The following is a 12,082-nucleotide window of genomic DNA, read 5'->3' on the forward strand; positions in this document are numbered from 1 at the left end:
TGGTGTAATAAGTATGGCACCTGGCTAGGAACCAGAATATTGTGAGTTTTAGTGCCACCTCAGATATGAAAACCAGCTGGTTAACTTTGGGCCAGTCATTTTCATAGGATTGTTGTGTGGAAAATAGGAGGAGAAAATAGTATTATGTATATTTGGTGCTTTGTGTTAGTTCTGAAAAATAAAGCTGAGTTTTGTTTTGTTTTTTAAATCCTCTTTGCTTCTCTCTGCTTTGAAACCAAATTCCTTCCCTCCCTTTACAAAGCCTAATTTATGACAGTTAACTGAAGAAGAAAAAGTGATAAGGAGAATATTAGATTGTGCAGAAAATGAATAGACTAACATGAGCAATTAGAGATAAAGAACAGAGTATATGCGGTTTGGGAGATGTTTTATAAGTGGATAGAAAAAAAAGAAAGGGGTGTGGAACTGAAGGAAGCAAATGAGTAGGAAATGTAATATATCAAGATAAAATGTGTAATATGTTGAAAAAAGAATAAAAGAGAATGTAACCAGAGAAAATTGTAAAAAGCTATAAGAAAATGATGTATAACCAGACAACACACTTCTAATGGAAAAAGAATGTTTTCATATGTGTATAATGAAAAAATAAAGAACTTTACAAAAAAAAAAGAGAAATAGAAAAAGCCGGATTAATAATTGGATTGAATTTTATTGTAGAACTCATTTGAGCCGAGTGCAGGACAAAAACACTGAGGAGAAAAGATGCCTTTCTATCTTCGAAAGCAGCACTTTGACATTCCTCCACCCACCGAAAAAGATTGGATTAAAAAAGATGAAGAGGAAAATTTCTTCCTCAATGACCCTGACCAACTCCTGGACCCCTTGCCTCAGCCTTTCTGCATGATCAATAAAATATTGAAAGACTTGTTTGGAAGAGCCTGGGATCGAATTGAAGAAAGGCGCCAGTTGCAGGAGACAGAGCAGCAAAGTTTCACCCCCTTACTCTGTCTCCCTACAAATAAATTCACGGTAATCTAAAGCTCTTTCAGATAAATAATCCAAGGAAATCTTCATAGGTGACATTAGCACCATATTTTATTTCCTCCACAGTGTCATCCTCTTGGACAATCAAACTGGTTTTACTTTGGCTTAACTATGGTATAATTTCAGTGAGATATGAATTGGATGTTACCACAAACATGTAAATCTAAGTATTTCTAGATGAACCCTTCATCCCAGAGATCATTTATTTATAATTCCATCAAAGCCATTAAAATTACCAAAGATTTATTAAACATGTTTTTAATGAGCCAAAGATGTTAAGGCATTGAATCATTTAAAAATCAGATGTAGTAAAAAAAAAATCCCCACATATAAAAGACATTGTATTATAGAGGGATTGGAATTATGATGGTGCTCATACTGCATCTTCAAGTTTCTGAGGTAGACATCATGTTCTCTCGAATCTTCACATTTCTGAGATAGACATGATGTTCTCTTGAATCTTCATGTTTCTGAGGTAAATATGATGTTCTCTTCTCTTGAATCTTCATGTTTCTGAGGTAAATATGATGTTCTCTTCTTTTGAATCTTCATGTTTCTGAGGTAAATATGATGTTCTCTTCTCTTGAATCTTCATGTTTCTGAGGTAGACATATTCTCTTTCGAATCTTCCCAGGTTTCAGGAAGGGTAAACTGCCTGTCAGCTTCCGAAGGGTACATCTTTATAGGGCATTCCACTGGGATTTCTGTCTTCAGCTCAACCACCTGTGAGAGCTTGTGTACTTGGGAGGCCACCAAACTTGAAATTTGCACCATTAAGCTGTCAGTCCTTGGTGGGGTCTCCCATGTTCTTGGAACAGTGGATGAGATGGGTAGGTATGCTATGCATTTACTGTATATTCTTTGAGAAGGAGTGATTAATTTGCAGATTGGTTTCACAATTTATTATGGCTGTCTTCAGCAAAGTCTTACAAGGTGAGTTTTCAAGTTTTTCCTATTGAACAGCTGGAAAGAGTAAATTCTGATTTCTTCAAACAGAAGAAAATTTACATGATTTTCATTTATGGTAGCATTCTCAGCCAATCAAAGTATGGTTACTGAATAAATAAAGGCACCATTTGGGGCTTTTCTCATGAACATGAAGGAAATTTTTTACCTCCACTAGAATCATTCTTGTTTTGTTTTTCAGGTTTTGCACGTCTTTTTTGCTTTGTCAGGGAAAACCTCTTACATATAAGATCCATAAACGAAGTGGTGAGTTTGTCTCCTATGAACTGCTAGTGCTTATCTTTATCTACCTGTCAGTTTCCACTTGTCTAAATTTCAGCTTTTTTTTTAAATATTAACTCAACTTTTCCCCAATTCAGTTTCTTATCTAACCACTCATAAAAGTTCATGCATATTTCATAATATTCAAAACCTTCTTTATCTTTAATCTTCATTGTCAATAGAGAGGTCATATTGACATATCTGGGAAAACCCGAATCTGAAAGTTTCTGGGTTTTCCCCATCCAAAAGAAAGTCCAAGTCCCTTCCCCCTGCACCCACATAACAATAACAACATTAACAATAACAGTTGGAAGGGACCTTGGAGGTCTTCTAGTCCAACCCCCTACTTAGGCAGGAAATCCTACACTACTTCAGACAGATGTTGGAACATTCTGCCACATGAAACCCAGCAACCGGTTAGGTCCCACAGAGCTGGCCTTCTCCACGTCCCGTCAACTAGACAATGTTGCGTGGCGGGGCCTAAGGGAAGAGCCTTCTCTGTGGAGGGCCCAGCCCTCTGGAATCAGCTCCCCCCGGAGATTCATATTGCCCCCACCCACTTCGCCTTCCACAAGAGTCTTAAGAATCATCTATGCCGATGAATGTTATGTATGGTTGTTATTTGAGTGGGTATGATTTGTTTTTTAAAAAATAATACTGGGTTTTATAGACTAGTACATTTAGTTTTTTAAAATTAATTAGATTTAAACAATTATTTTGTATTGTTCTTTTTTTTTTAATGTATTGTAAGCTGCCCCGAGTCCTTGGAGAGGGGCAGCATATAAATCCAATAAAATAAAATAAATAATTATTCACAACTTCTGGAGTTCATGACCATCACATGGTCCCATCAATGCACCTTCCCAACTGGAGATGCCTCTCAGTCACATCCCTCCAGTACAGGGCAGAGTGGCCTTGACTTTCAGAGAACGGAATGCTATTTTGACTATGTATCTCCCCAGCTCCTACAATCCCCGCCCCACCCAGTTTCCCACAATTCTAAATGGAGCAGGCCTGAAGAGCCAACGCTCAAAATGGATTCCAGGCATGACCCCTTTGTTCTTCTGTCAGAGGGAGCTGTGCAGCTTCGTGGCCCAAATATTGTAGTCTTGATCTCCTTGCTCTCCCGATTGACCATGCCTAGCCTGCTCTCATATTTCGTATTCTCCTGTTTTGTCAGGAAGACATCAACAAACGGAACATCTGTGTGGCACTGGAACTTTCGCAGGAGAGTGACTACGCAGGATTCCTGCTACAAGGCAAGTCTTAGCCTCCTATAACCATCTGGTGGGCTCAAGGTCCAGATCTACAGTTGGGTGGCTTTGATATAAAATAAGTCTTAAAAACAAGCCCTTCCTACAGGCGCACCTAACATGTCCTCCTGATGATAAAATTTGTTTTGAGTCCAAACCCTGGAGGCGCACCATTAATTAATTTTTAAAATCTATCTATCTACCCTGTTCCCCCCAAAATAAGATATCCCCTGATAATAAGACCCTAGCTCCCTAGCCGACGAATGTAGTATGTTCCGATGTGTGAATGGTAATGGATGATTTTAACTCTATTAGTGTTTTTTAAAGTTTTAGTTATATTAATTGGATTTTTAGTTATGTATACTGCATATTGTTTTTCAACATGTTGTTAGCTTCCCCGAGTCCTCGGAGAGGGGTGGCATACAAATCCAATTAATAAGTAAATCATAAATAAGCCCAATTGGGCTTTTGAGTGCATGGAAATAAGGCCATGCACTTATTTTAGGGTTCAAAAAAATATAACACAGGGTCTTATTTTGGGGAAAACACGGTATCTATTTTTCATAACCTTGGCATGGTTTTGTGATTTTCCTTTTATATGGAGAAGTGGAATACATTTGGATATGTTTGTAATTCATACATAGAAACAGTAATTTGCACCATAAAGAGCCAGCTTGTTTTTGTTCTTTCTCTGAAACCTGATTTGTATCATAACAGGCTGTTATCTTATTTAGAATAGTTGTGTTGAAATCCAAGCTGCATTATTAACACAGGAACTTTCTGAATAGAATTTCATAGTTCAGGTTTGGAGACAACTGATACTTTGGAATGTGTGTTTGCTTTTGTTGTTGTTGTTGTTGTTGTTGTTGTTGTTGTTTTGCACTTTGGAACTCAGGCTTGAGCAGTTCTTCTACCATTGACTTCCCTTTTCTATATACAGTACTCAGAAGTTTAAGGAATTTCCATTAGAAATTTATTAAAAGTCCTGTGAGCTACTTGAACAGTGGTGGACAATTTGCAGTTTCTAAAATCTTTTCCCCCCCAGTCTGAGCCTGTTCCAACTGCAGAATTAAGTTTTGGGTCATTTTGAAGTGGAAAACATCAAATAACTTTTGTATCAGCATATGTACACGTTATAAGAATTTGACAAATAAATACATAAATATGCTTAACATAGTTTTAAAAAACAACTGAAACTCTTAGCTCAACATAACAGAACAGAATAGAATAGAATAACAGAGTTGGAAGGGACCTTGGAGGTCTTCTAGTCCAACCCTTGACTTATGCAGGAAACCCTACACCACTTCAAGCAAATGATTGTCCAATCTCTTCTTAAAGACTTCAAGTTTTGGAGCATTCACAACTTCTGGAGGCAAGCTGTTCCACTGATTAATTGTTCTAACTGTCAGGAAATTTCTCCTTAGTTCTAAGTTTCTTTTCTCCTTAGTTTCCATCCACTGCTTCTTGCTTTGCCCTTAGATGCTTTGGAGAATAGCTTGACTCCCTTGAGATATTGGAACACTGCTATCATGTCTCCCCTGGTCCTTCTTTTCATTAAACTAGCCATGCCCAGTTCCTGCAACTGTTCATATGTTTTAACCTCCAGTCCCCTAATTATCTTTGTTGCTCTTCTCTGTACCTTTTCTAGAGTCTCAACATCCTTTTTGCATCATGGCGACCAAAACTGAATGCAGTATTCCAAGTGTGGCCTTACCAAGGCCTTGTAAAGTGGCATTAACATTTCACATGATCTTGATTCTATCCCTCTGTTTATCCAGCCTAGAACTGTGTTGGCTTTTTTGGCAGCTGCTGCATACGGCTGGCTTGTATACGTCCCACTTTGTCTCTTCCCCTGAATTGGTCCTGTCAACCATCTAAACCGCTCCGAGTCTACAGAGAGCGGCGGCTTACAAATAAAACAAACAAACAAACAAACAAACATTTATGGCTCCTCTTTGTCCATCTTTTACTTGTCCTAGTTAATGAACAAAAACCTGTGGATCTGGGTTTTTTTGTTGTTGTTGTTGATATGGGACATAGTTAATAATAAGGGCCCTTCTATATTTTAACTGACTGTGAGACCTTTCTTCTCCTTCCTGATTGCTTAATGTGCTTTCTTCTGATTTCCCAATAAAGGCAGCTCTGAGTCTTGGCTGGAGATTTATCGATTGCCTAAGGACGCCTGGCAGAAGGAGACTGAACATCTCCATACAATTGCTCTCGCAGGTTCAGCAGGACTTGCCAAGGACCCGGGACTCAACCATCTGCAAGAGAAATCACCCGAGAAATCTATGGTAAAAAACCCCCACTTTTTTTAAAGGTCCAAATGGTTAGCGGTTCTAAAAGTTTTCCATCTAACTAAAGAAATACAGTGGTACCTCTACCTAAGAATGCCTCTACTTATGAACTTTTCTAAATAAGAACCGGATGTTCAAGATTTTCTTTGCCTCTTCTCAAGAACCATTTTCCACTTACAAACCAGAGCCTCCAAAACTGTAACCGGATAAGGCAGAGAGAAGCCTCCGTGGGGCCTCTCTTGGAATCTCCTGGGAGGAAACAGGGCCAGAAAAGGCGGGAAGAAGCCTGTGTGGGCCCTCTTTAGGAATCTCCTGGGAGGAAACAGGGCTGGAAAAGGTGGGGAGAAACCTCCATGGGGCCTCTCTAGGAATCTCCTGGGAGGAAACAGGGCCTCCACCCTCCCTGTGGTTACCCCAGTCGCACACATTATTTGCTTTTACATTGATTCCTATGGGAAAAATTGCTTCTTCTTACAAATTTTTCTACTTAAGAACCTGGTCACGGAACGAATTAAGTTCGTAAGTAGTGGTACCACTGCATCACTAATGTTCTCAAGGCATTTTACTGCTAAATTACCTTGATTCTTAACCCAACATTTAAACCATATAATTTGCTATCAGTACTGCTGCAAACCTATGGCATGGGTGCCACATGTGGCAGGTGGAACCATATCTCACGGCACGCGAGATATTGCCCTATGTCAGCTCCAGAGCACATGTGAGTGCTGGCCAGCTGGTTTTCTGCCTTCTTTTTGGCCGTTTTCGCTCTCCTCAAGCTTCAGGAGAGCCTCTGGGTGGTTGTGCACACTATCGCACACGTACACACCCTTTTGGCACCTGAACCAAAAAAACCATTCACCATCACTGTACTACTGTATGGCTGGAGAATGAGCCAGGGGGGGTATTCACTTACCTTCCCTACCATTTTGCAAATGTGAGTGCACACGCCACTTTCATGCATGCACATATCATTCTGCACATGAGTCCTAGCAAACATACCTAAAAAGGACGAAAAAGAGTTGGAGTGGGTGGGGCCTTCGACGATTTCCGCTACTGGTTTGAGCAAATCAGACAAAACCTGCAAAATACCACCTCTGGAATGAGCCCATATTTCTCCAATTCTGTTAAACATGTCTAAAACAATTGAGTTGTCTATGGCAGTGTTTCCCAACCTTAGCAACTTGAAGATATTTGGTCTTCAACTCCCAGAATTCCCCAGCCAGCATTTGCTGGCTGGGGAATTCTGGGAGTTGAAGTCCAGATATCTTCAAGTTGCTACGGTTGGGAAACTCTGGTCGATGGGGCTGGATTATTTCCTTCTTAAAATTTATGTCTGGTGATGCCAGGTAGAAGCATCCTGGCATTTTCTTCTGATATAATACTTCTCCTCTCTAGGATGTCCCATCACATTTAGGAACTAAGGAGTGGGTCTTCTTTTATTAAAATGAGCCAAGATGATAGAATCCTTTTCAAATAAGAATCAGAACCTTTTTGGTTTTTAGGTGTTGCTGTTGTTTGATTTGGGGGATGCTAAGAGCTGAACTCATTCCGTGGGAGTGTAGTTTTACTGTAGGTAGAATCAGAATACCTATCTAAGCCCTTCTAGTGTTGTTCTATGCATTTCTGAACCACGGGTGTTTTTGTGTTTCTTTAGCACAAGAATGTTGACATTCAAGTAGCTGAAGACGTGGTAAGCAATCCTGTCTTTGAACTCTATGAGGTAGTTACATGGCTGGAGCAGCCTTGGTCAAACAACTAGATCAGTGATGGCGAACCTATGGCATGGGTGCCATAGGTGGCCCGCGGAGCCATATCTGCTGGCACTTGAGCTGTTGCCTAGCTCAGCTCCAACAGGTGTGTGTATGCTGGCCAGCTGATTTTTGGCTTGCAGGGAGCCACCGGGGATGAGGGAGGGCGTTCTTGCTCTCCCCTGGCTCTAGGGAAGCCTTGGGAGCCTGGAGAGGGCAAAACATGAGCCTACTGGGCCCACCAGAAGTTGGGAAACAGACCATTTCCGGCCTCCAGGGGGCCTCTGGGTGGCGGGGGAAGCTGTTTTCACCCTCTCCAGGCATTAAATTATGAGTGTGGGTACTCGCGCATGTGCAATAGCGTGCGCTCATGCTCTTTTGGCACCTGAGGAAGAAAAGGTTCGCCCTCACTGAACTAGATTGTTAGGAAATCTGCTTTGAGAAGGAGTGTTCTGACCTAGGTGTTCCCAAACCACGAAGCAGACTCCTTGTTCCAACAAAAATCCCTTTTTATTAAGTAAATTTCTCTCAATCACACCCTGCAAAATCTTTCAAGGGTGCATTTACAGTCACAGGCCTTATCTGGCTTGGAGAGCTGCCAGGCCGATATCTTCAAAACTTGGCAAGGAATCTCTGAGAGTCACAAACCAATTAAGCGAACGAATTGCCTCCTGCAAACTCCCCTCCCCTTTTGCTCCTCTTATTCCCTATGGGAGCGGCCATTTAAAATCCACCAATGGCCTTACTCCCAAGTCGACCCTTCTCCCTCAGCTATTCCCTTTGGCTCACACTGGTAACAGGCTCCAGCTGTTCATCTGCCTCACTGCTATCAGATTCCAAAAGCAGCTGATAACTGTCAGAGTGCCCTGGCCCCATCTCTGCCTCGGATGCAGAGCACTCGTCAGAGCGTTCTCCAGACTCCAGGACTGGCCCATGTTCCTCCACAACCTCCTCACTGTCCAGATCTCTTTCCAGCTCTTCTGTCAGCTCTGCTGGCTGCTAATAGACCACAACACATGTGACACACTAGATAGCAATGTGTTTAAAGTCGTCTCCATTGATCCTTGGAAGGCTTTTGTCCCGCTTTGAATGTGTACATTGGAAAAAGGACATTTTTAACAAAAATTGGAATGGTGAGGTGTTCTAAAGCAAGGGGACAGTCTGTGGAATCCCTTTTATTTCCAAGAGTCCCTGTGGGCTTTAATTGGGTCTCATAAACTTTCATGGAAAATGAAAATGGTAGATAGCTTCAGCTCATTGAGCCCTGGTGCTGGAGGAAATGATAGAATCAAGGGTTATACGCAATATCCTGGATAAAAGAGATCTAGGTGACAAAAGGGAACGTTATGATAAATTGATAGAGGGAATCGGTTGCGTGCACCATTCGTGCAGCTGCCCACAATGCATTTGCAAAAAATCTACAGACCCTCACCCAAACCACAAATGGTTGAATTGTCATGATCTAGTAGATCTCATTTCTTGATATATTTCATGACTTGTCAGTCGTGAATGGTGGTGAGTGAGAAGTCTTCAATAGCAGTAGCAATATCACTTAGACTTATATACCGCTTCACAGTACTTTACAATCCTCTCTAAGCTGTTTACAGGGTCAGCATCTTGCCCCCAACAATCTGGGTGGAAGGATGGACGGCTGAGTCAACTTTGAGCCTGGTGAGATTCGATCTGCTAAATTGCAGGCAGACAGCAGTCAGCAGAAGTAACCTGCAGCACTGCATTCTAACCAGTACAAGAAGTCTTCTAGGGGTTGTTTTCTCCACCAAATGTCAAAGAAACCCACTGAATTTTGACTTTAAAACTGAAATGCCGCTTTGGGGCTATGAAGTACCCAGCCAGTCTTCAGAATCTAGTTGATTTAGTACAGCATCATGCTAAGCATCTGGGACCAGATGTTGACAAAGTGACGAAACATTGCGACATGACAACTTAGAGCCTGCCTTTCAAACTTGCACCCTGATTCTTGACACAAAGACATAAGTCATGGAATTCTCACTGGGATGTTGCAATACGTGTTTCATCATTTAACCCTTTTGCCGTCACACACTCTGTTCCTCACGCTCACCTTTGAGCTCTGATGAAACTCTGCAAAGTCTTAGCTTGATGGGTTAATTATGTCCGAAGAGGAAAGCTTTTTTGGACAGGGCAGCGATGTCACCCAGAAGTCTGCAGTCTCCTTTAGACTGCTGGGCATATCTGGAAGATCTCAAATGTAACATTGGCTGTTAAATTTCAGCCATTTTCTAAAGCTGTGGGCACCTTAGAAGATGCTTGCTGGTAGGGAAAGGACATTGTTAAAGTGATTGGTACTGTCTCCAGCCAATCACAAAGCATCTATTTACCATTTATGATGTTTTAATTTTATTTGTTTGTTTGTTTGTTTATCCAATACACAATACATATTGAAGAGAATAGACATGTAGTAATATATATATAAAGAAAAGGATAGAAGAAAAGATATAAAAATAGAGGAGAAGATATATGAAAGGAAGAAAAGATGTTGCTCTCCTCCCCTTCCTCTTCCTCCCCATCCTCTTCCTCTTCCTCCCCCTCCTCTTTCTCCTCTTTCTCCTCTTCTCCTCCTCCTTTTCCTCCTCCTTTCCCTCCTCCTCCTCCCCTTTCTCCTCCTCCTCCTCCTCTTCTTCCTCCTCCTCCCCCTCCTCTTCTTCCTCTTCCTCCTCCCCCCTCCTCCTCACCTTCCTCCCCCTCCTCCTCCTCTTCCTTCTCCTCTCCTTCCTCCTCCTCCTCCTCCTTTTTAAAGAAAGTCGCATGAAACTGGTTTTCTGCTAGCCATCACAGAAAATGACATTAGTGCCCACAGAACCATGCTGTCTATTTATAGTCTAACCAGAAACCACCCAACTCCTAAATCCTCGTTTTATCAAAGAGCAGCAATAACACATTGCTCACAATTGCTTATTTTGATTCTTTGTAGGATTTGCAACAGCTACTAGTCAAAATTGAATCTAAGCTGCCTCCCCCCGCTCTACTGTTGAAGGTCAGACCACCCAAACCTCTCTCAGGTTAGAACCTACTCAACTCCTTTCCGCTTTCTCAATGTTTGTGCTTCATTGTGCTGGGGCAAATAAGCAAGAAAGATCAAACTATGGAAAGCAAGAGGTTACTGCCCTTTGGAACATCTCCCCCCCCCCCCAAGTGAGATCAGCTGCCACCCCCTTGACCTTCTGCAAAATGCTTAAAGCAATGGAAAATCTTGCCATTTATTTCTAATAACTCACCGCTGAATTATAATGACATGATTTCAGGGTGCTCCAGAGCTATAGAAAGATGATGTGCAGTACCTGTGGGATGTGGTTTTGACTCTTGTCAGTAAGAGGAAATAGGGAAAGGTGTATTACCTGGAGGGTGACTATGAATTTCCCCTATAAGCTGAGTATAAGTCAAGTTAGGAGCAGAAACTACTGAAAAAGAAAAAGGAGACAACAGTCAGAAGATAGATGTAAGAAGGGAAGAGAAAAAGAAAGGGAAGAATGAGGGAGTGAGCAAGCTGGGGTGGAAGGAAAGAATTGAAAAAAAAATCACTTCTTAAGATCGCCAACTGAGAATCTGACATTTCAGTTAGCAACCCCATTGCTGAGCCAAGCCTTTCTAACCTTGTCTAAGAGTTAATTATGTTAATTCTTATTATATTATTATAATTGTTGGCAACTACTTGCATTGACTACTTTTTTAATAATGGGGTAATGAAATATTTATATTAATTGGACTGAGGGATGCAAAATCTTCATTCTTTAGGAGAGAAAAATGAAGCAAAGTTAATAAGTTGTTACGAAAGAAGAAATGCTGGCCCTTGTTTTACAAGGCTGATTCATTGCACCTCCTAAATCTGCACCGAGAGGAATGTGCATCTTCAGACATTATTACCTCCAATATCCTCAAGAGACCAGTTGAAAGGAAAGGGAGGGGGAAGCCTTAATTTTGAGGAGCTGCTGCTGCCTGCACCACCCTTGGATTTTAGCAAACAGATCCCCTTGTGGTCATCAACCTATGGAAACAGCATGTTTATCTTTGAAGATGCCCTGTGGGTGTTTGCTTATGTTTCTTAGCCTTAGTAATTTTGAGATATGATATTGCTTTGACTCCCAGAATTCCTCAGCAGCATGGGTGGATTTCAGCTCTTAGAATTCACACATCTTAAAGATGCCAAGGACGAGAAACATTGCCTTAGAAATAAGCCTCGTGGTCCATCTAGTCTGCCCTTACACTATTTCCTGTATTTTATCTTAGGATGGATTTATGTTTATCCCAGGCATGTTTAAATTCAGTTCCTGTGGATTTACCAACCACGTTTGCTGGAAGTTTGTTCCAAGCATCTACTATTCTTTCAATAAAATAATATTTTCTCACGTTGCTTCTGATCTTTCCCCCAACAAACCACAGATTGTGCCCCCTTGTTCTTGGGTTTACTTTCCTATTAAAAACACTTCCCTCCTGAACCTTATTTAACCCTTTGACATATTTAAATGTTTCGATCATGCCCCTCCCCTTTCTCTTCTGTCCTTCAGACTATACAGAT

General features: G+C 41.3%; 1 protein-coding gene across 2 annotated transcripts in view; it reads left to right on the forward strand.

Annotated features, from left to right (window-relative positions):
- Positions 1 to 12,082, forward strand: part of WDR93 (WD repeat domain 93) — a 39,547-nt gene that overhangs the window by 1,834 nt on the left and 25,631 nt on the right. Inside the window, exons 2-8 of one of the 2 annotated variants that reach the window (XM_070763304.1) lie at positions 679 to 990; positions 1,640 to 1,835; positions 2,153 to 2,217; positions 3,413 to 3,495; positions 5,626 to 5,779; positions 7,437 to 7,472; positions 10,481 to 10,568. In XM_070763304.1, the coding sequence (XP_070619405.1) occupies positions 724 to 990; positions 1,640 to 1,835; positions 2,153 to 2,217; positions 3,413 to 3,495; positions 5,626 to 5,779; positions 7,437 to 7,472; positions 10,481 to 10,568 (889 nt within the window). In that variant the 5' untranslated portion in view covers positions 679 to 723. The remainder of the gene's footprint in view (positions 1 to 678; positions 991 to 1,639; positions 1,836 to 2,152; positions 2,218 to 3,412; positions 3,496 to 5,625; positions 5,780 to 7,436; positions 7,473 to 10,480; positions 10,569 to 12,082) is intronic. The other variant, XM_070763305.1, reaches the window with a different exon arrangement.

Source organism: Erythrolamprus reginae, chromosome 10 (genome assembly GCF_031021105.1).
Source record: "Erythrolamprus reginae isolate rEryReg1 chromosome 10, rEryReg1.hap1, whole genome shotgun sequence".
Classification (NCBI taxonomy): domain Eukaryota; kingdom Metazoa; phylum Chordata; class Lepidosauria; order Squamata; family Dipsadidae; genus Erythrolamprus; species Erythrolamprus reginae.